Here is a 24,364-nt window from a genome sequence, read left to right on the forward strand (position 1 = left end):
CTGCTGGTGGCAGCTTGCAGAGGAAGAGATACCTGATTTTATGCTCTCATTTGTGGGTAAGAGCATGCTGAAGCCTGTCTGCACGGACTTCCAAGACACATGTCAAAGCATGGATACTAAGATTTTCATGCTAACTGCAACTCAGCAGTAAAGTCGTAGACGGCCTCTGAGTGCTTTAGTATCTGGTGCCCTATCTGGCTATTAGATTTGAATCTCCTGTCGTCAGACCCCAGCTTCACATTTCCAACCCCAGCTTCACATTTCCAAATGACTCGTGAAAACAAAGGCAGTCCCAGAAATACCTCTGTCGAGACGGCACATCCCTGTTTATGTTTGAACGGCCGATATGAATCTGGAGTCCCCAGCATTCAAAGTGCATATTCAGAGAGATGAGCTCCATGTTCTGTTTGAAGGGAAGGCAGCACTTTGAAACAAGGATGAAGCAGGAATAAATCAGGATGAAGGATATGGAGCATTAACATTACTTTACATGAAATCCCTGCTGGAAAGATGTGGCCAGTGTTCCAAAGTTTTCCTTGGAGAGTGCTCGGAAGTTGCATACCAGCCTATTTGCAGAAAGCTTAACAGTTCCCTATTGTCCTTGATGTGAAATGCATCCCAGATAAACACTTTCCCCCTCCATTGAAGAAAAACGATACGGCTTGTCCAGAGCTCTAACACAAGGGACTACACTGGGCTGCTGCTCAGCCTCTCCAAAGTTGTTGGATTCTCTTGGCATTGAGCTTTGCAAAAGGATAGAGTTCATGTACATGCCAGCATCGTTAAGAAAAGGCTAAATTATTGAGTGAGACTGGGATAATCTGCAAGGGTTTAATAACAGCTTGTGCCCACATCTTTGCATCTCTTGGGTTCATTATACCCCTGGAATGTAAATCCCAATCCACGGTGGCTAAACAAGGTTCACATGGATCTCAAATACTTTTGTGGTATTGTCTCCTTCTGATTTCGGAAGGGGAAAGAAAACATCGCTAGCTGAAACAAACTTACGTGGCTGCTCATGGCTTGGACGGGTTTACTCTTTGCTGGGTAAAAAACCGCCTGGATGGCTGAGCCCAAAGAGTGGTGGTGGATGGAGTTAAATCCAATTGGCAGCTGGTCACAAGGGGTGTTCTCCAAGGCTAGGATTGGGGCCAGCTCTGTTTACTATCTTTATCAATGATCTGGATGAGAGGATTGAGTGCACCCTCCATCAGTTCCCAGATGACACCAAGCTGGGTGGGAGCGTTGGATCTGGTGAAGGGTAGGAAGGCTCTGCAGAGGGCTCCGGACAGGCAGGATCGATGGGCTGTGGCCAGTGGTATGAGGTTCTGCACGTCTGAGTGCCAGCTGTTGCAGTTGGGCCACAAAAGCCCCACACAATGCTGCAGGCTTGGGGAAGAGTGGCTGGAAAGCTGCCTGATGGAAAAGGACCTGAGGGTGCTGATTGATGGAGCTGAACATGAGCCAGCTTGTGCCCAGGCAGTCAAGAAAGCCAACAGCATCCTGGCCTGTATCAGACATAGTGTGGCAGCAGGGCCAGGGCAGTGATCATCCCCCTGTACTGGGCACTGGTGAGATCACACCTCAAATCCTGCATTCAGTCCTGGGCCCCTCACTACAAGAAAGACGTTGAGGTGGGGCCAGAAAAGGGAAGCAAAGGTGGTAAAGGGTCTGGAGCACAAGTGTTATTGAGGAGCAGCTGAGGAACCTGGGGGTGTTTAGTCTGGAGAAAAGGAGACTCAGGGGAGACCTTGTTGCTGTATACCACTACTGGAAAGGAAGATGGAGCAAGGTGTGGTTGGTCTCTTCTACCAAGTAACAGGGGATAGGATAAGACGAAACAGCCTCAAGTTGCTCCAGGAGAGGTCTAGATTGGATATTAGGAAAAATTCCTTCACCAAAAGGTTGCAAAGCATTGGAACAGGCTGCCCATGGAGGTGGTTGAGTTGCCATCCATGGATGTATTTAGAATACATGTAGATGTGGCACTTGCAGACACGATTTAGCGGTAGACTTGGCAGTGCCAGGTTAACAGTTGGACTTGATGGTCTTAAAGGTCTTTTCCAACCTAAGCAATTCTATGATTCTACAAGGAGAGCAGTAAACCTCTGCTGCTGTAGTGGGTTTAGGTTGTAACATTGCTGGCGTTTGTTGCATTTTACATCATTTTAAGCCATTTTAAAGGAATTATTCGTAAAACCCACAGAGTAAAGGCATCACATTCCAGCACAAGGAAGATCCAGAAGTCCCTGCATGAACTTTGGAGAGAAAAAGCTGTTTTCTAAAATAAGCAGTGCTAAGAATCAAGACTCTCTAAAACCAGGGTAATACTGGTGGTGTTTTGGTCCAGGTCAGTGGGTGACTCTTCCTATGCTTCTCCCATCCTAGTAGATGCAGATCTGAAGGGCCTTGTTGTGTCCTCACTTCTGATTCCCATTTGCGTGCACACATGGTTTTGTTGGGTGCCTCTTTTCTCCCTCCATAATGCTACCTAGGCTGAATACCTCTTTCCAGGAGGAGCAGGTCATTCCGCTCGTCGACAGGTAGTCAATACATGCACATACTGGTTTTTTGCTACCATTTTGTCAAAGCAAACCTTCCTTTGTGTTTGTGACATGTTTCTTCCCTAGAAACATGTGGTTTCTTGCTAATGTTAAATGAGAATTTTGTATGTGTATCAAACTCATATGTAGATTAGGTTTTACATTGCAAATGAAACTGGGAAGCACAACTTCCACTGACATTTAGCAGGCACTGAGGTTTTAAATCCCAGAGGCAATTTTAGAAACATCCCCCTCAAGGAGAAACAACATAGACTTGAAAGAAAGCAGAATTAACTGGGGGTTTGTTTGCTTGTTTGTTTTACAAATGCAGCCATGAATTTAGGGCAATTTCTATGTATTCAAGCATTCATACAGATAGCAACCATAGCTGAATGGTCAACAGTTCCCACTGAAGTCACAGTATCACAGTATCAGTGAAAGGCAGCAAATGAAATGCACAAGCAACCAGAAGTGTTTGAAATGAGATGGTGGATCTGGGAACTCATTTTCTTCTGTTTTCTCTGTTGGGGTGCACTGTCCCATTTCTCTCCCTCTCTACCTCCCCTGCCTTTCCAAGAAACCCCTGGGCAGTCTGTGAACAGCAGACCTGATGAGGTCTAGGGATCCTATGGGCGTTCTATTTGTTGCACTGGTATCTAGGAACAGGCTGAGCTCATACATGAGTGTTTCCTCGTAAAGCCTGACTCCTTCCTGCTTACTCTCATATAAATAAGGACATGCACTCTTTTTTGAGCTCTGTGTTGCTTAGGATAACTCAGTTACAAGAGGCTGTCAGATTAAGTCTTACTAGAGAAGGGAGAAAACCGAGAGACAGACAGGCATGCATGCAGGATGTCATCATTTGCTAAGGAAAAGAGCATTGCTTCAGTATCTTGTGCTTCTGTTCAGAATTAACATCTCAATCTCAGTGGGCCTACTGGGGCAGCCCCAAGTGTTCATTCTCATTGCAGAGAGATGAGTCAGATGAACCATTCTGCAGTTTTAATTAAAACATCTCACATGGGCAGCGTTTCAACAGCATAGGGTGGCAGTTCTGCACTCCGGACCACGCTTATCTGTCCTCAGTGCTTATGTGGCCCTACCCCAGCACAGCATCTCTGAGTCTTTGCTGTATTTCTTCTCACTGTCTTCATGTGAGGAGGGGAGTTATCTCTGCGGGTGGATGGAAAACTATGGCACAAAGAGCTTTTAACTCCCTGGGGGAAACTATGACAGCACAGCTACTTTAGTGTTATTTAAATTACTAACCCCTAAACCACCGCGTGATCCCTTCCCTGTAGGGATTTGATGGGCAGCGTTCAGGCCTGGGGAGCTGTGAAAGCACTGGCAATGCTCCGCTCTCAATAAACACAAGACGCATCTCAGCCACCGCAGAGCATGACGCAGAGGTCATCTGAGTCTCCTTTGCAGTGCCTGAGGCTCACCCACTCCTTTCAGCACTTTCTTGTACAGATGTTTCCCGTGTGGAACGGCTTCCAGTGAAAGCCCAGATTTGTATCGGCTTTCTGTTTCTGGGCTTGGTGTCTCCTGGTACATGCCTGTCAATCTCATGCTTGCGGTATGGAGATATCACCTATCCAGGGTTGATCTTAGCTGCCAGGCTAGACCACAGCAGCAGAAACGAAAGTCAAGAGCTTTCTATGTCTTGACCCTAACATAAATTCAGCTCTACTGTGCAGAAATCATAGCAGAAAATGGGGTTCTAGGGGCCCTTTTGGCTATGGCAGAACTCCTGACCTGTGCTGTGAACCTGTCCCTTACAGTCGAAGGTGGACTGAGACAGAGAGGAATCCGTATTTACTGAAAGATGGAGTCTTTTCAAGAGAACCAGCAAGGAATGATACTCAATGTGGATTAAGAAGCAGTGGCAAAAGCTGACTGAAGGTTGCAAGCATAGATGTTGAGCCCTTGCTCTTGCAGACCCTTTGAAAATGAAGTGTGTATTCCAGTGCAGGGCCATGTTGGAGAGACAGTCTGGTCCCATGAGGTTGGTAGAAGGGCACACTCTCAGTGAATAGAGAAGACGCTTGACTGTAATAATGTATGCTAAAAAAACCCAACTTTAAATTACCCAATTATGCTGAGAATTGGATGATTTTGACATCAAAAGCCCTCTGCTAGCAGAGAAATACTGGCTTTTCTGTAGTTTGAGCTGCATTGCAGCACTGCCTCAGCAGAAGTCCTAGTTTGGTCACTCTCAAGGTGTTTCCAGCTTTGTGCAGCGATAAGAAGCTAACGTGACTGCTAGGATCCCTGCCAGATGCCAGGCATAGTTTTGATGAGTCTCTGACGTCTGTTAGACTTGTGATATTAAATGCTTTTCAGTACCTAGGTAGTGCTACAAGTACTAGGCTGTGATACCCTCTCAAACAACCAGCGCTTGGATAAAGCATTTCCAGGCAAGCAACAAACAAAACACAGGCTAAGAAAACACACATGCACATACAGTGGAGGAAGAGGAGGCTTCCTAAGTGACTTACTGTGCTCTGGGGAGCAGCAGAACAAGTGGTTTTCATTTTCCTGGTGTTTCACTCACTGCCATGCGGGGTTCTCTTCATGGGAGGAGAGCTGTGGGCTTAATCACTGGGTTTGTGTACATGTGTGTGTGTCTGTCTAAACAGTTTATGTAGAAGTTGGCTCTGCTCAAGCTTGTGACAAGAGACATTTGTCGTTCTTGTTCACAAAGCGCCCACAGTGAAGGTTTCCATCACTGCCGATCCCCAGTCTGATTTATTATTTTCCCTTGACAAATTAAATCTGCAGAAGTTACACAAAGGGCACCTGAGGGTCTTGATACCTCTCTGATCAAGGAAGGCAGTTGGCCTAATTCTTGTGCTGGGCTGGCAGAAAGCCCTTGGTAGCTGTGCACAGATATGCCCTCCCTTTCTTCCACTGGAACATGACTGGCACCAGAATTGCTCCAAAGGCCCATCATTCTCCTCCCCCTTTTCTCAGCAGAGGCTGTTGGTAGGGGACCTAAGGGGATCTCCATGACTCCTCTTGGCCAGTTCTAACCAGTTAGATGCAGGAGGAAGGAAACACTGCCTTTTTGCAGACCCTCCTCTTCCTCCTGTGTTTTTAGCTGTGTTGGTAACTCCTTGGAGCAGGTGAACCCCCAAAGCTCCTTTGCAATGATCTCTAAAGCAGACTTCAGGGAGGGAGGCTGCAAAGGCTCTCACTTTATGCTGTGTCCTTGTGTCCTCGTGATGCTCTAGATGTATCTGTCATCGGCTCATACCCTTCACTTATCAGGCAGCTGAGACGGAATTCTTTAATGTGTGTATAGTTTATTTCTGGGATTCTTAAATGCACCAATAACAACAATAGACATTGCAATGAAGGAGAAATATTTCCTGTGGAGCAGACCTTGGCCTTCTTGTTTGTAACTAGTCAGTGAGATTTGCCTGAGTTCATTAAAAATCAATCTTTCTTGTGGCCACAGATGCCTCTTAGGTATTCAAGCTGTAGTTCAAGGTCTAATCTCAGAGGGTTCAATTAACAACCAAAAAAGAGAATATAAAACCTGTCTTTTCTTCCTTAAGGTTTCAGTAACAATGTGCATGTTTCATTAATGAAGAATTTTAATGAAGGATGGATTTGTCAGACAGAAATAAGTATTTGATACAGTTTCATCAGTATGAGTTAGTACAGAGAGGGAACTGAGGTGAAACCAGGCTAATATGTAGAGACATTATGTAAAGTCCATTAACATTAGAGTTGGTAGAACAGCATTAGATATTAAAGCAAGTGGAGTCTGGAGGAAGAACTCTTCTGCCTTCATCATGTTTTAAGGGCTTTGTCCACTACCACACAGTAAAAAAATGCCCACAGACAGGCTGAAGTGTTGTCTGAATAGGGTTTCTGACAACTGTTTTGTTCTTTACTTGGAAACACTCAGCCTCTGTGATAAAAACAATGCCAATGGACTATAACAGTATTTTGGAGAAAGGCAGGCAGGCTTTGTGTTCCTTATTTTAGCTCAGCAGCCATCAATGGCTAAGCAGATCAGATGTTTTACAGTGTCAGCTACACAGAGGAAAAGTGGATTCGGTGTAACAGAGATGTGGGATCTCTTGCAGGCATGGTCTTCTTATGGCTCTTTGGTTCCACACTTCTGCCTGCTGCTGAGTTTAAGTGGTCCGTGTCTCTCTCATTCTAGCGATAGCGGATACTTATGTGCCTACGTTATCTGTCATCTTGCAATTGTAAGAGCCTGGACTGAACAAGGTACTTAGGGAGGACAAGTTGCCATGCTTGTACAGATTTGTGATCCACCCAGTATCTCATCTCTGCCAGGACCTGGCTCCAAGAGCATCAGAGGGAAGCAAAGGAAACAGTGCCAGGCATCACTGAGTAAATCTGCCCTTGGCTTAAATCTGTAAGTCAGTGAAAAGGTTTTAGTCCCTCAAGTTAGGCGTTTGGTACCTTGCTCAGCTGATGTCTCTGGTGAGAGTTTACTTTTAAGATGTGATGTAAAATATGGACTCTTCCAGTTGTTTCTCTCTCCAGAGGATCCAGCAGAGAAACCAGTTCCCAAAGGAGGCACACTGGGAGCACAATTCAATTTGGATTGCAAACGAGTGAGATACAGACAACAGTTGCATTAGCTGTACTTCTACTGTGGAATCAAAACTGAGCAGCCAGCTTGGGGGATGGAAGGAGTTGTCAGTCAGCTTCTTAATCTTGAATCCTGTCTGGATGACAACTAATACGATGGAACAAATGAATCCTCACTTTCTTTTCAGTGCTGATACTGAGATCAGGAACGGTTTGGGAAAAACAACCCCTGAGATAAGAATAGTTTTCAGCTGAGTTAGCAGGCCTGCCTTTACACATGGCTGTGCAGCTCAGTGTCCCAAAACCTGACAGTGCTTAGAGAGGAGCAGAGAGCTGTAGACATCAGAAGCTTCATCGACTTAAAAGGAAAGTAGGAGAGAAACGAGTTTTGATAATTATTTCTAGTTTGATTGTAGCAGCTTGAGGCAAAAGAAGGATTTGATCAGCCCCACACATGCTTTCTGGTCTCTGGAGTCTGAGATCGTAACTGCTGAGATGAGATGGTGGCATTTTATCACCATTGTCCAGCTTCTCAGATACTGCCCAAACCACTATAAATACGCTGTTGACTCAGAAGTGGCCCAAAACCTAAGGCCAGACCAAAACTTTGGAGATGTCACAATTAGAATCATAGAATAGTTAGGGTTGGAAAGGACCTTAAGATCATCCAGTTCCAGCCCCCCTGCCATGGGCAGGGACACCTCACACTAAACCATGTCACCCAAGGCTCTGTCCAACCTGGCCTTGAACACCGCAAGGGATGGAGCATTCACAACTTCCTTGGGCAACCCCTTCCAGTGCCTCACCACCCTTACAGTAAAGAACTTCTTCCTTATATCCAATCTAAACGTCCCCTGTTTAAGTTTTAACCCATTACCCCTTGTCCTATCACTACAGTCCCTAATGAAGAGTCCCTCCCCAGCATCCAATTAGACCTGAAAAACTTAGTGTTGCAGATTGGGCCAAACTGGAGAAGAATTTTATGCTTCACAGAACCTGTTGGATGATGGAAGTTAATTTCCAGCCCCTGAAAAATCTGCTGTGTATAATTAATATGACATCACCTCGAAGAAACATAGATCAGAGCTTAGAAAGAGGAAGGAGATTACACTGCCCAGTAATAAGTCCCCCAATGTTCTTTATTAAAGCAGTATATATGCATTTATTAAAAAGTTATTAAAAGGAAAGAGTAATATATTTACTCTGTTACTGATGCTTTTCAAGCAATAACAGAAAAAAAAAAATCTGTGGAATAAAGCTTGAAAATACTCCATTTCAATGAAAATTCGACCCTAAAATCTTCTTTTGTGGTGAAGTGCCATCACTTTATATTCATCACAAAGCCTAAGTGTTCTTGTCAAATTTGGACAGAAGTCAGGATTTCCAATCCAGAGGTAATGCTGATACTCCAATATTTGTTTCTGTCCAAAATCAAGGAGGAAAAGCAGAAATATTACCAATTCATTGCAAAGTCAGCACTCAAACCTTTATGAGAAGTCACTGAAACATTTCAGTTAGCATTATGTGGCAGGTCTTTCAGTGGTACAGGAGTCAGGAGTTGTAATTTGAATGTGAAACCCTTTCCTCTGTGAGGTAGACTTGCAGAACAAAACCCATGCTGCATAGCTACATGCTCCCATGTTGAACCAGGAGACGTGAGCAGAAAAGAGCCCATCTTGATTTATACAATAGGTATTCTGACCAAGGAACTTTAAGTACAACTTTCATACGACAGTGAGGCACCAAAGGCAGCTGTATTATGAATATTCTGCTTAAATCAAGCTACCTAAGTGGAAATAGGTTATCACTAAATTGGTATGGTGATAGTAAAACAGAAGAGAGTCTGAGGTGAGGCTTTGTGTGACATGAGCAGAGAAGGATCTTATTTGCTACTAACATGGGAGATGGAAGCAAGACTTAGAGGGTTGACCCATCATTCCTCTGGTGGTACAGCCCATCTTCTGAGGCTGGAGTGTGCAGTTTACACGGTTTACACTAAAGGTGCATGAACAATGGATTATTCAGATCAGGAATTGAACCAGAAAGTTGAGAAGGGGAAATAACTTCAGACTAATCTGAAGTGGAACGTTTTTAGGACGTTTTTGAAGGCAGGGGATCAGTTTTTAAACAAAAAAGGCCACTTTGTAGCATTTAAGTCTTTGAAAACAGAACACTGAAAAAGAAATTGGAAGCTTTGCTCAGCAAATGCTGAAATGAAGCATTTTGAGTTTTCTGACATCAAAGAACTCATATGAAAATGTGGAAATGCCAAGTTATAAATGTTACTGCTGCCCTATTTTTTTTTTCACCAAATTCAACTGCTCCAGTTGCAGAAAGCTTGCATTTTTATCCTTTGCCCTAGATCTGCTCCACTTCTAACGAACTGGAATAGACAATGAAAGTTTTACTTCTCTTATTTTATAGTTTCTCAAACTGGGAAGGAGAGCATCGCCACCCATGGGAATATCTTGACTTCACAAGCTTTTCACTTCACGCACAGAGTTGAGGGTTTGCATGTGCTGAGGACTAAATTCCCGTCCAAACTAACAGCAGTGATTGTTAGTTTGTTCTTGAACAGTGATTCTTCCCAAATAAATAGTCTGACATGGATTCTGAGTCCAGCGATATCATCCAAGTTTGGTGGACTGTAATCTAATTTAATCACTTAACCTAATTTAACTGCTCATGAGATGTAGTTGACTGTGGTGCAAAAATGCAAGAAAACAACGTTGTTTCCAAATTCTGTTAAGACATGGAAATGCTTTAACTTCAGTGCACAGGCTGAAGGCAACTGCATCCTAAATAAAGTAACCTCATGATAATTAAACCAATCAGGTGAGTGAATAATCAGGCATTTCACAGGTAATCTCTTTTGCTGCCTCTAGAGCCCAAATTCATCCTCAGTAATTTGCAGCAGTTACCTGAAGCAGCTCAGATAAGTTAGGTATGGGAAGAATCTAATTTTCTAGTCTTTTCTTTGGAGTTACTATCTTTCTGGTAGGAAAGAAATTATGTGCGTGTGTGTATATATATTATATGTAGATATACATATTTTTATTTATATATAGATACATAGATACGTTTTAATCTTGAAGGAGATGAACTCCTTGGTGGTATGCACTGGTGTCGCCTACTTATGTGGGAGACGGTGGTCTAAATCCAAGAGGCCTTATAAGCTATTCTGGGGTGGGTTAGGATTCCTGCCTGGATTTCTGTTCTCCCTTTGTTTGCTGCTCTCCCAAGAGCTTTGAAAATGTGAGTTTCATCCTATCACAGAAGAGGAAAAACAAGTAAAACTTCATGTGAGACAGGACATTCTGGTGCCCGTCTTGTGGGTGTGCATGACTGCTCTCTCTGAGGGATGTGTAAGGGAAAAAAAGCAAGAAGCAGATGTCTCTGTGGCCTGTGGCAAGGCAAGCAAGGATGCATACAACAGCCTGACAAATTCCTGCCTTGACAAAGACTCCTAAACTGGAATTTATGAAAACCCGTTTATAATAAGATGCTCCTAACTTAGTGTCTGGCTGTCATCCGGGTGCATCCCAAGAACAGTGGCATGAGGATAAAGCTGCCACATCACACATTCCTCACTATCACCACAGCTTCTCTCTTGATGAAACAAAATCTTTCCTTGTCTGACAGCTCTGAAAACTGAAGAGAGAAAAACCTCAGTGATGTTGCTGTACTTGGAAGCACGTTCAAAACATGGCAGTCTTCTGAGCTAAACTTTTCCATTGCTCACGCTACAAAGGCAAGATGCAAATAACAAATTGGCAAAGTTGCATTTTAGAAGATTCTGCACATATCTGAGGGAACAGAAACGTTACCGCAAGAGTGCTAAAAGAAAGGACTAAATTGATGATTTAGCTGTGTGGAAGATGTGTATGGTCAGGAAAGGCACGTCCTGACTCATGAGCTAAAGCAAGGGCAAATTCCTGGCCATCCTGAAGCCCATTTGGCTCTCACCTCAAATGTTACTAGCATTACTCAGGTAGGGCCAGTGAGCAGAGGTGTTAGTGGGGTCTGCCCTGCCTGATGCTCACCTCAGATAATGGTCAATGAACTGTTTTCCCAATGTTTGGGAAAATCCCTGTTGGTGGGAACAAGGTGTGGTGTAAGGCATAGTGTTAATACCACATTAGCCTCCATTGGTGTGGAAAGATAGGCGATTTGCAAGGGCTGTTCAGAGCAGGAATGAAATATGGATGCCCTAATTCATGCTACAGAGGAAGTTGTCAAGCTCAGAGATGGTCACAGCCCTCCAAGCTGCAGAAATTGGGTACCTGATGAGAGGGGTAGGGAGATGTTTGCCTGGGCATGGGCAAAAGGCATGGCCAGACTGCCACATGGCTTGGGGTTGAACGAAAGTGGGACCTGTACAATTTTAAGCCTGAGAATTATGAAAAGAAGCTATTACAGGACTTTATGATGTTAATGTTTTTTTTTCCTGACCAGATCCACTCAATAACCCTAGCAAATCCTGATGATGAGTCAATTTTCTATTGTCAGTGTCAGCACAGGGCAACACTAGAGACCACAAAGCAAAGAGAGAAATGCGGAGACAGCCTAATGGAGCATAGAGCTCAGCCTAAACTTCTTGCCTGTTTTGTTTTGTTTTGTTCTTTTAGTTCTTGAAAAGATTTAGAAAAGGATGGCAAATTTCACCAGAAGTGAAACAAAACCACATGTGTCTTTGTCTGTGGATTAAGTGTTTTCAGGAACTAGCAAGAATAAATGTTTTCCTGTTTTCACTGTTTTCTGTACCTTAGGACCAAGCCACATAGGGTATTTGCTAAGACTCCCAAGTTTTCTCATGCGGACTCTGTTATTTTAGAGAACTTGTTTTGCAGAACTCTGCATCCCAGGGAAGGAAATAAAGGTCAGAAGTGAGAAAAGCCTACCTGAGGGCCTGAAATACTTTTAGTTTCTCAAAGACCACCCTGTGTGAGAATGACAGATTTCAAAATGGGTGGAACCTCTAAGCCTGGAGTTGTTTCAAGTTATTCATGAAAAATCTCCAACATCTTTGCTTGGACCAAGATACTTAGGTGGTACGTTCTCACTCTTTCTTCAGCACTGTGGCCTCGCAAACTGAAAACTAGCCCTACTTTTTCTCTGGCTTTCAAAATAACTATGTCTCTTGAAAAGCTGTCTCAGCAATATTGAAGGAGTGGGGAAAAAAAAGTGTATTATATCCCCATGGTTTCGTACAGTGCAGCTGTGCTAATAACAGAGTGCATTGAGACTGAGTCCGAAGGAAAGGCACAAAATAGTCCATGAAATGATCAATTGAATCTCACAGTAAAGCTTAACACAAAAGGAGATCTTTTGTCCAGGTATTCTATTGTAGATGGGTGGGTTCTGTCTTTTTCTTTGGGTGGAAGAAATCTAGGATATTAATAAATTCAAGCCCTTTACAGTAATAATATTTGTATTGAAATCAATGGGAAAGTTGTCTTCTGGTAGAAACTTTACTTTGAGTTACTCTACTTTGAGTTAAAATCTTTAAGTGTTCTTAGAATATTTTTTGACTAAATACCAGTATTCTGTGAGATTAAGAGTTTCGGGTTCACTTCTGGTTGAATATCTGCAGGATGATGATCAGATTCGAAAACAACCACGTCCACAGATATATTTAATCGGTTTTCATTAAATTTGCTTTTTTTTTTCCTTGAAAGAAGTAAGCACACATCAGCTTACAGACTTCAACAGTCCCTCCTAGGTCTTGGGGTAATTACTAGTAGTACAGGAATAATGGAACAAGTATCAACTAAATGTAATATGCAGTTGCCACAGTGGAGCTATTCCCAATGCATCGGTTCTAAAGTACAAGTGGTTAGTTTATAACCCTCTTTAGGTTACAACATTTTAACGTTTCTGCAGTGTTTATTTATTCTCTTCCCAAAGAATGTTCTGAAATATCGAGTTTACAACCTGTGGCTCATGTGATGGTAGTGGAAACAATTAAGCTAGAAGCTTTCAAAGCCACCACTGGGATTTTGATGCCCAAACTCATTAATTTTAATAAGAAGTGAGCTGCCAGTCGTCTTAAGTGGTTTCTAAAATCTCAACCCATAAAAACACCTTTCTACTGGTTCCAGTTTACTGGGAGCTGAGAGCAAGGTAAACACATGTAACAAAATAGTAGGTGTTAAAGGGGGAAAGTACGTGTTCAGATGTCTCTAAGACCATTCAACCAAATGGTGGCCCCAGTGTTGAGCTGGCAGATGTGGACTGACCTAGGGGCTGCTCCTACCTTCAGTGTCTCAGGGAGTTACTGACTGCTCAGAATATGAGGCACACTTTCGGTGGCAAGAGAAGAAAGTCACTAGAAACAGAAATCTTCATAACAGCACGGTTTTATCTGTGTTGATCACATTGTTTGTCTACTTTGAGCTCTCACGTCTGCTTCATTCTCTTGCTTTCTTAACATGTTTCTGCCCACCACAGCCTTGTGGCCAGGATAGTGCTCATCTCCCCAGCTGGCAGATGGATGCTGGGTTGCAGGAGGATCTGAATACCAGAACAAAGCTGCCTTTGGGCAGCATCAACCAGCTTGTATTCCCTTTGCTTTGGCATAAGTGCAGCAGGCAATCAGGCTGACACCTTCTTGCCATGCGTCGCTGCCTGCTGCCATTGCAGTTACCCACATGGAGTTTGTAGATGTTTGTTCAGGTCCTTCCTACCTGCCTAACCTGCGCTATCCAAATTCACACTGTGTTACCTCCCAAGCTGCTAAATGGCAGCATATGCATGTTGGGACTTCACTGATCCACCATCATGGAATCATAGAATCGATGGGGTTGGAAAAGACCTTTAAGATCATCAAGTCCCACTGTTACCCCAGGACTGCTAAGTGCACCGCTAAACTGGCTGGATAAGGGTTAAGAACTGTCTGCTGTGGCCTGAGGGACCCACCCAGTGCAAAGCTATGGGGGCCTTTCCTTTTACATGAGTCTGGAGTTGGCTTTGCTTCAGCCAGGAGCCTGTGTCACAGCCTAAGTTGTCTTGAAGGCTTTGGAGACTACCAAGATCTCTCAAGGTTGCTGCAGTGGTGAAAACTCATCCTTGACATCAATCATGGAAGAAAGTCTTAATGGATTAAGAAAACTAGAAACAGCAGATCTCTGTGGTGTAAAATAGAGCATGCAGTATGAAGGAATTTGATAAAGGACACACGGAGAGTCTGAAAGCTTGGGAAAAGAGGAAAAATACGGGATTTTCTCGTGTCTTTTATTAACATAAGCAACCTTGGAGAATTTAGAATTCGTTTGAATAAGCATCTTTCTTTTCTCTATCTGTCATACAATCTCTGAAGAATTTCACTAATGTTGGCTACAAATAACGAAATTACTGTAGTTTTTGCCAGTAATTCTCATAGTAGCAACAATTAATTATCAGTAGCTATTGGCAGGAGCTTTGGGTGAAACATGATGCAGTGGAACTAGAGATGACCATCTTAACTGCTATTGTAGTGGACTTCAGAAACAATGAAAAAGAAGAAAAGCTGCCGTTAGTACTAGATGTGATTTTTTTTGGAAGAGAACAAAATGTTCCATAAGTGAAACATGTGGTTTCACTTGTAGCACATTTTGTACATTGTCACCAGTGAAGTTTAGGTTTTTTATTACTTTTTCATTAAAATGTCTTCCTGGTTTCACTCAGGAGGCAAAACTTTTCACGTGTCTTTTAATTGTTTCTGTCATTAAAGTCATAGCATCCATGTAATAGAAATAGTTCTGCAGACCACAGCTTCATTTTACCTATTAATTCTCTTCCATTTTCTGTACCTACAACTCCCTGGGCCATGCCAGGGACAGAAGTTTCTCTCTTGGAATAAAGACCAAACAGGAACGTCTGTTGAAGTTTGGGAAGGAATCACTGTGTCAGTAGTGGTTTGATAGAGTCTTGTTTCAGATATCTTAGCTCACAAATGTAACATGGATCTCTGTATCTATGTGTATACGTATCTATGGTACATGTCACATGTATCACATGACCCCATATCAAAGGAGAGTGTTTTTACTGGCTTTTTCTAAAACTAGTGAAACTCTAGAAGATTAAAACAATGTAAAGGGCTTTTTCTGCATAGTCCCACTCAGATGCAAGAGGCGGTATGGTAGTGTTTCAGACAGGAGTGAATGGCTCTGGCAGTATTGCTTCAAGGTGTCTGTGGACAAGTCATTGACCATCTTTTCTGCTTCATTTCTTCATTGTACAAAATATGCTAGAGTTCAGATTTCACATATCCTATCCTGGCAGCCTAGCTACTAGACCATACTTCTGTCATCAGCCCGAGCTTCCCTGTCACCACTCCTAATTCAGATGAACAAGCATAATTATTGCTGCAGTCAAAACAATTACTTGTTTTCCACAGATGATATCCAAAGTTGAAAAAGAAAAAGGAACTAATATTATCTCATCAGTTTGAGATGTTCAGGGCTGGTTTGGACAGAGCCTTGTGTGATGTGTTTTAGTGTGAGGCGTACCTGCCTATGGTGGGGGATTGGAACTCAATGATCTTAAGGTCCTTTCCAACCCTAACTATTCAATGATTCTATAAGATCTGCTTCTGTTAAGGTACCTGTTCCCCTCAGAGTCACAGTTCTGCCATTTAACCTTCAGCCCAGTGAGGGAGGTAACATTGATGCCTAACACGGACTCTCAAGCCTGTAAGAAGTAATGAAAATGTCGGAAAACAATAGCATATCAACTGCTTTTCCCCTCTTTTTTTCAGTTTAGTGTTTGCTTGAAAGCTTGCTAGGAAATGCCACCGTTGTCTTTAGTTGATGCCCAAAGCAAAAGCCTTTCTCCTTGTATACCTTCTTAGCACTCACCAAGGAGTGTAGTCCTCTGCTTTCCAGTTTTCTTAGCATGATGCTTCACTCATCAAATGTTTAAATGTTGTCTTTTGCAGTTCCAGGATGACAAAGACAAGCCCAGCCTTGGAAGGGTCCTCAGCAACAGCCCTGCCCGCTGTCCAGCTATCTGAGCAGGTCCCACTGACATCTCCTTCCCTGAAGCCACTGCAGATGGATGAAGAAGACAGCCTGTCTCCTCACCTCCTGTTGCCAGATAGCATCAGTCAGCTGGAAGAGTTTGGCAGACAGAAGAAATGGCACAAGAAGCAGCACAAACACCATCGCCAGAGGCAGTTCAATGACCTCTGGGTTCGGATAGAAGACAGGTGAGTTATAACCTTTATGGACCCTGTCCTCTTCCTGCTGTCTCCTAACTGGTTGCTCTTTACAGATCCCAGCTCTTGGTGATTAGATCATAAGGAGGATTAACAAAAGGCTGAATGGGAAAGACAGGGAGTGAGGTGATGGTTTTGGAGCCTAATGAAGAGCTAAGTAGAACGCTGCTGGGCACATTTGGTCTAAAAGTAAAAGAAAAAAAAATGCTATTGCTTAGAATATTTAAAATATACAGAAACAAAGATTTGTCAGAGTAAAAACAGGAAAAAAATTGCAATGGAAAATATTCTGTGCTCGCCTCTTTCTTACAGTAATTATTTTGCAGTCTTTGCTGTCAGCTTTCAGCCCAAAGATTTGCCCATTTTTCAACCTGGGATTCTTTAACATTCTGTTGATATACCTGACTTTCAATATTAACTGTGATCTGGGGCTGAAATGTTTTAACATCTCAAACTGCATTGAAAACAGGAAGCTGAGGCAAAATTAAGTACTTCTCTCGGGCTTCTGTGTGAAGAGAATGGAGGTAGGCATGTTTCCATGGCCATTCCAATCTTGGTGCAAGGTTAAAAATTCCCATTCAGTGTTTGAATAAAAGCCTTCATGTTTGACCAGGGATTCTCGATGTGTGCTTTTAGGATTCCTGGGCAACTTATTCTCCCACCTCTAAAACTGGGGAAGCTCTTAGTGCCTTTATTCAGGCTGAGTCATGGGCAGATAAACAGCCTAACAGGTTAAAGGAATAAATAACCTATTGGGAACTGGCTGCTCGCCTGTATATGCAATGATTGTCTTTGAGCATTGCTGTTATTCCCGTTTTCACAGCACCTAAATTCCTTGCTAGTGAAAGGAAGGCAAATCTCAAAGGCATCTCCCTTTGCTAAGGAAAAAATTCCACATTATTGTGTTTGGGGATTTATTTTTTTTTTTTAATTCATTCTTTTTAATGGAGAAGTTGCCTCACTTTTTTTGAGAGAGTTTTTTGTATTCTCAGGATGAGTGAGGTAAGGGTTGAGGTAAGTTACTATCTTAACATAGTAAGGCAATTTCTGAGGCTAACGCCAGCCTTGGTAAGAAGGTTTTGTGTGTTTTGTTCCCAGATTGTGTTCAGTGGTTGAATCCTCTCCGCAGAGGATGTTTAAGTATGAATGAATTTAGTTCAACGTAGTTGATTGCCTTGAGGGACTTCTCTACCTTGCTTCTGCCTGGGGGCTGCTAAGTCGTGGTGTCCCACGATGTCCCCGCATTTCACATGGGCGTCTGGTCCAGCTCACCATACATGTCATGCAAGTGTGATGCTTAAGTAGATCTGGTGGAAGCCTGGCAGTTAGGGGCAATCCTCTTGCACCTGTCCTATCCAGCCAGAGATGATACTGGATATTGTGCCTGATATAGCTGTGGAAATGTGCAGCCGGGGGCTTAAAGCAGTGGTGCTTGTATAGCTTTGGTGGACTTTTATGCCTTATGCTGGTTTTAGTTCAGTAAGAAATGTCCCTAGGAAAAGTATCTGAAAGAGTAGTTCCCCAGTTAGAGTTAAATTATGTGCTGTGCTCCTGTGAGATTTCATCTGAATCAAAACCTTTAATCCCTCTACTTTCATTTCACAAGGGTGGAGACTGGGATAAGGAAATGTAAGTTTCTGCTCCCACAACGCGGGTGATGAACCAGACACTGTGTGTCACCTGCCTTGCTGAAAGATCCCAGGGAGATATTAGTACAAGATCACAGGCCTAGAAATGAGGAAAGGCTGGAAGAAGGGAAGTCTGCCTTAGTGCTTTCAGATGGTTTTAGTGATTCTACAGTTCTGGAGTAACTTCTGGTGTTTTCCTGGAAACAAAACAAAACAAAAAATACAAACTGTTCAGCTAAATCAGACGCTCACAACCAGCTCTGGTTTCCCCATAAATTGGATGGGGTCTCAACTTTCATAAACCAGCTGCCGCATATTGTGCTTTTGGCAGTTGGGTTTCATCAGCATTAATTGCAAGCTGGACCTTGCACAAGACAATAAACAGTGATCTCTCTCTAACTGGTTCCTTTCTGATTGGCAAGAAAAGAGCAGAAATGTGAGCCTGTCACCAGGCTTTGTAGCGTGATCATTCTGAGGAGGAAACAGCTAGGACGGCTAATAATATGGGCAATGGAGTGATACCTGCGCATGTGAACTTGTGTTGTGTTGCCTCAACAATGCTCACCAGCACTCAACAGTGAGACTCTTGATGGGTAATTGGTGTACTAGAAGTTCACTCTCTGGCCTGTCCATAGATCCATTGTGCATTTGCGTACATTTAAATTGGGGTCCCCCATGTGGTAGATGGACTGAGGTCTCTGCATATAGTATTACCTTGAGCTATGGTCCCATATTCTCAAATGGTTCTTCTTCCAGGTTGAGTTTCCTAAACTCACTTGTTGTCACTTGAAACTTACTCACCTTTGAGACAAAAGGGAGAGATTTAGGTCATTGTATGGCTTTTGTGTGAAAGCTGCAGCTTAGTTTCTATGTGAGGTCTCCGGAATTCATCTGTTTGAACTGCCTTTCAATCTGAAAAGTCAAAGAGAAATATACAGGTGGAGGACAAATCCAGGTGAATTTAAACCAGATTATTGATTCTTCTATGAACCTCATTGAGCTGTGAAAGGACTGTGGTTCATACAGCTCTTTTCCAAAGCTTTATTGACCGTGGATTAGAGGACTTTATGAGCCATGAATTGCAGGGCTTTTATAGACTCTGCATTTCTGGGCTATCTCATACACTTCCATGGAAATCTTGGGGTGTTTTTTCAAGCTACCAACACAGAAACAAAGGAAATGAACAAGGGAGAACAATTTTAAAGGAACATCAAAGGTCTGACTCCAACCTATAAAAGGCAGGAAATCCATAATTAATGGTTCCACTAAGACTTCAGCTCACAGAGTTGTTCGGGTCTGATCTGAGGTTATAGCTACAATCTGAAATGGCCTCGTGAAAAATGAGTCATCATTTAATGTCACACATCATTATTAGTATTTACTTTCAGCTATACCTTGGAGATTGTCCTTTCCTTTTTGTTCTGTCTTAACAGCTGAGGCATTTGAGTTGGCACCCCCGAGTGCTTGGTGTTTAGATTTGTGTGTTGGAGGGTTAGTACTGCTGCGGAGGATGAGAAAGCCTCTGCTCTGTCTTCTCCCCGTCTTTGACAGAGCTACAATTTGCTGATCTCCTGGGTAATCGGCTACACTGAAGGCTATTAGAAAATAAAAAATGCTGATGAAATGTGTGGTTTCCTCTCCCTTCTGCCTCCTTCCCCCAAAATCTAAACAAAATGAACAAGTAAGTCCTGCCTGGCTGCAGTTTGTTTTTGAAATAGTTTTTCAAGAATCAGAATTAAACGGGAGGTTCCAAGGAGTGGGACTTTTTTCTTTAACTACTTGGTTTTGCAGAAATATGCAGATCTGAAGTCTGTCTTTGGGAGGAATTTGAACTTAGACAAAACTTAAACCCAAGGTAGCTCCTGTAGCCAAAAGCCAGCTGGGGCAGCAGGGAGGGGAGGCAAAACCCTTGGGCTAAAAGGCTGCAGTTTGGCATACACAGTGTGTTACTGTTCCTGTTGACTCTGTGTTAGCTGAGCTTCCCCTTGTAATATAAATAATTAATTACAGATCATTCACTGGCTTTTTAGGATGAGCTGCTCAGTTAATTGGAAGAATAGAGAAATGTCTGTGATGCTTCAGAGTAGTCCGTGAGGAAAGGATCAGGATTGCACCTTTGTTCTAGCAGGCAAACGGTCTAAGGCTCCAAGCAAAACCAGACCAGAAGAACAGCTGGGGTAGAGCATTACAGCTTATGAGGCCATTAGGGAGGGAGAGAAGTTAGTAACTGGGAGGGTGTCTCAGGTGGTGTGAGGTTTGGAATGAGCAATGACATCTAGGAGATAGAAAAGAGAGAAATACAGTGGTGGGAATAAAGAATTAGAGAGGATATAACAGGCAAATTCAGAGGTGCATTCCTGCTTCTGAGGAAGAGATTTGTGTGAAGATGGTGTTTGGAAAGACAGTGAGGACACACAGATGCTTCACTTACATGGGAAAGAAATTAAAGGAAAATAATTGTTATCTGAAGAGAAAAGAAATTCTTGTCCCAGAGGTAAGCTTAGCCCTGCAAAACCTACCATTAGTAAGAAGCAAAATGAATTCCCTCTGTCATTGGAAATGGCATTTCTCTGATAGCCCAGTGCTGACTATTCAACCCCAGAGGAATGCAGTAACATCACAAATATTAATTTCTTTTGGAAGCAACAGTTATTTTAGGTTAAAAAAGTTATACCAGTGATGGATGAAGGGAGACAATGTGTAATAAACTGCACTAAGTGTGTCTGTACAGAGTGAACCTTATCAGTTTGGATGGAATTTAAGCACTTAGCCTGTTATCCTTTCTTTCAAGACAATGCAGTGATGGAAAACAGAACTCTGTCAACTCAGACAAACTTTTAATTTCACTTAACTGCATCTGAAAGGTAAATTTCAGTAAATGAATCCAAATTGCTTCCTTTTCACAACACACGGTGCTGAAATACAGTACTTAACTTCATTAAAGGAAAGACTGCTTTTCTTTAGAGGAGACCTAGACACTTTTGAAGTCTAACAGGTAAATTGTGGTCAGATGATTTCCCTCCATATGGTAGCTTTGAGCTTGATATTTCCATCACTGGGGCCTTGTTTGTTTAAATTACTCTATCTGCCTCCCTGGTAAGGATACTGCTCGGAGAGTGCATGCCTACTGATGCTCATGGGGAGCTCAGTAAGCAGTTGCCACCATTGCATTATTTACCCTGTGTTCAATCAAGGATTAGGATGCAGCTTCAGGATGTTTCTAATGTATTATAATGAACCTGGCTTCCAAAGCAGCCCCGCCAGCAGCCAGGAACAGTGGGAGCATAGGTATGTTGGAGCCCACCTTCCCTCCCTTGTCACGCCTCGCTGCTGTTTGGGACTCAGTTGTGTTTTGTGGCCCCCTTCCTCCATCACTTCTGTGTACCATTTCCTTTGCTGTTCTCCTGGCAGGATTTCCTTCTGGGGAAACTTTCATCATCGCAGTCCCTGTCAGTGATTCCCCCCAATCTCTAGGGCATGCATGCAAATATCTGCTCATCAGAAAAGTCTCATGGTTTGACAGCTTTGGTGCAAGACCCTTCTGTCATGCTGAGTGGTCTCAAAACACCTCCTGGACAAATGCTCCCTCTTGGTTGCTCAGTGGAAGCTGAACCTTGGTATTGTGAACTGCCATAAAATCTGTTCCTAGGTTGCCCATTTTTTTATAAACTCTAGTGAGTATAGTGGCCAGAAAAGGATATTTTAGGCAGTGAAGCAGTGGTTCAGTTGGTCCTTCTTTCTCCCAGCGCTGCATGCTTCTCTTACTTCTGTGAAGGTGTCCTCAGCTACTCCTGAGCGGAGAGCAAAGCGTGGGAAATACTGCATTTTCCCCTTCAGAGTTTCTTACTGTTTCCATTTGATCCCCCTTTAAAATGAGCAGATGGCTTGATGCCTCCTTTAAACGAGCACTGACATTGGCAACTCTTTCATCATGCCCTTTGCACAGCCCCAAGTACACAAGCCCTCTAGTTGAAGAAAAATAACCGCACGATATAACTTAGTGCAGTATAAATGAGGTAAATCTCCTGACAGTAACATACGATACAGTGATGACATATCCTCCCTCCCTAGATGGCTTTTATTGAGGCTTCTTGGATTATCAGGTTGGTCAGAGTGCACAGAATGTATTAATTAAAGCTGTGAAGCCTGGGCTCAGCACACAACTCTCTCATGCATCGCAGTAATGGACGGGAAGTCCTGACGTTCATGTCTAAAACTCTAGCATCTCCATTCTAATAGACCCTCCCTGTCAGCTGGCTGTGAGAGATAACTTCTTTCCCCTTGTAAAGTCAAGGAGTTCATTTGTTATCCTCCAGATGGGGCTGAAAAGATGTGCAGCCACGCTTTCACCTGCTAGACGCACAAAAAGATCGGTATGTTTTACTTTGTTCTGTGGTTGTTCTCTGTAATGTGTGATGAAAGGAGCACAGATAAACTTAAAACAAAATGAGCAGAAGCCTTGCATATTTATCTTCACTATTGCTTCAGTGTCTCACCGTCAGTATGAACAATTAATATAAAGCAGTATGCAAACCCTATTTTAATGAAAGCTATAAATACCTGAAAATAAAATCGTTAGAGATGAAACAACACAGGAGTCTCTTGGAAATAGAGACATGATTTGTGTATAGATTTTAGGTTTATTTCGTAAAGCTAAATTATTGGTAATGCATTAGGCATTTTGTTTTCATGACATTTAAATCCATCATGGATATTAAATCCATATTTTTGAAGGCAAGCAAGTAACAAAATTGGAGCACACAAAAGCCTGGATTTTTGAACAGTGAGGTATTTTTCAGCACTGGTTATCCAAGAGCGCTTTCTGCTCCTTCCTCCTCAATGCTGATTAAGATTGAAAATACGGTGCAAGATGTTTTATGGAAACTATTAAGAGCTTTCTCTTCCTTTCTTGTTTTCTACTTTTCATTTGGGATGTGTTGAGTAAAGATAATCTGTATTATATATTTATAGCCGCCCCAGTTTGCTGTATTTCTGACTTGGGCTGAACATAGCCCTACCATTGCTAGCTTTTTAAGCAGCCTAAGATCTGTCTGATGCAGCACAAACAAAATGTTTGCTTAGGATTCAATTTCAAGAAGGAGCAGCTGCTGAATTATGATAATATCTTTCTCTGCGACGCACATCCCCACTTGTTCCACTGTTTCTTAGCCAGTGCAGTCTCATTTCCACATGCAGTGCCAGGACTCCTCTTTATTTTGGATAACCTGTTAAGTTTTCAGTTCCATGATTCTCTATTTTCTGCTTCATTTTTCTCTTTCTCCAATACTCATTTGATCTGCCCTTTTTAACTCTGGCTGCATGAACTTGGCATGAGCCCTGGAGCAAGGAGTAGGAAAGGACCGCTCCAGCATCTCCGTCTTCATCCCCAGACCTCTGCACTCACCTCTGCCTCCCTGAGTTCACCTTGCAGGAAGTGGTGATCCTACAAACACTGCACTTCACTTTGCAGTCAGTGCATGCCAATGAAAGCGTGGGCTTTTGGAGCTTAGAGCAGCCTCCAGCAGAACCTTTTTAAGATGGGGCATGTCGCACTTGTAGCTACCATATCATTGTCATCTGGTGTTGCCGCAGACTGCAGCAGGTAGGCAGCATAGCTAGGCATTGTTCTTCGTTTTTTTAACCAGGAGGTGGATCTCCTCCATGTTATTTCATCTTCTTTGCTTTTCCTGCCATTTTCACACAGATGCATGTGTAACCGAGGGCACTGCAGACTGGGCAAGACAGAATTTACTCCATTTATTCTTTGCTAAGTTCATGAACATCATAAAGCAGCCCAGGCTCTTTCTGCTGAGGCTTTTCCTTCTCTTGACAACTTGGCAGCATCACGGGCAGTCTCTGTGATGGTGGCCAGTGCCAGGAGTGTTGGGGGCCTAATAGGGGCAAAGAAACCTACAATAAGTTGTTAGCAAAACCTTTATGTTTATGCATTGGATCACTTTATATTTCTCATTTATTTCTCAGAACTGCACTTAGAGTTGGCATATAAGCTGGAGAAAAGGTTCCTGTGGATATAAATGTTGAAGCAAGTTTATTTTACTTATAGCTTGTTTTAATGTCCATTATTAAGCTACCATGATTGAATAGGTTAGACTCTATGTAAGCTTTGAGATTCTCATCCATAACTAGTTGGTCATAAAAACAAGGTTTCAGGACCGGACCTGTAGTACAAAGTGTCCCCTGTGGAGCGAGGCAAGAAAGGAGGGCACTTATTCCACCGAAACAGTTAACACTAAGTAGGTTTGACTATCTTCTGTGTTAATGTAAGGCTTTTTCTCCAGCTATTTTTAGTCTGTTCCAGCAGTGTGTCCCACTGTGGTCTGGTATGCAAGAGCTTTGCTGTGAGGTTTGCAAACACTTGTATTCCTGTGTTGTGAGAACAGACCATTTGTGTGTTACTG

At 42.8% G+C, this 24,364-nt stretch overlaps 1 protein-coding gene across 2 annotated transcripts in view; it reads left to right on the forward strand.

The window, feature by feature from the left end:
* Nucleotides 1–24,364, forward strand: part of TRABD2B (TraB domain containing 2B) — a 294,974-nt gene that overhangs the window by 253,174 nt on the left and 17,436 nt on the right. For both annotated transcript variants that reach the window (XM_061451306.1, XM_061451305.1), the window contains exon 6: nucleotides 16,039–16,308. In XM_061451306.1, the coding sequence (XP_061307290.1) occupies nucleotides 16,039–16,308 (270 nt within the window). The remainder of the gene's footprint in view (nucleotides 1–16,038; nucleotides 16,309–24,364) is intronic.

The sequence above is a fragment of the Pezoporus flaviventris genome, unplaced genomic scaffold (assembly GCF_033815535.1).
Source record: "Pezoporus flaviventris isolate CSIRO_AGI_PZ_B2104156 unplaced genomic scaffold, CSIRO_AGI_Pfla_v1 ptg000013l, whole genome shotgun sequence".
NCBI classification, from domain to species: domain Eukaryota; kingdom Metazoa; phylum Chordata; class Aves; order Psittaciformes; family Psittacidae; genus Pezoporus; species Pezoporus flaviventris.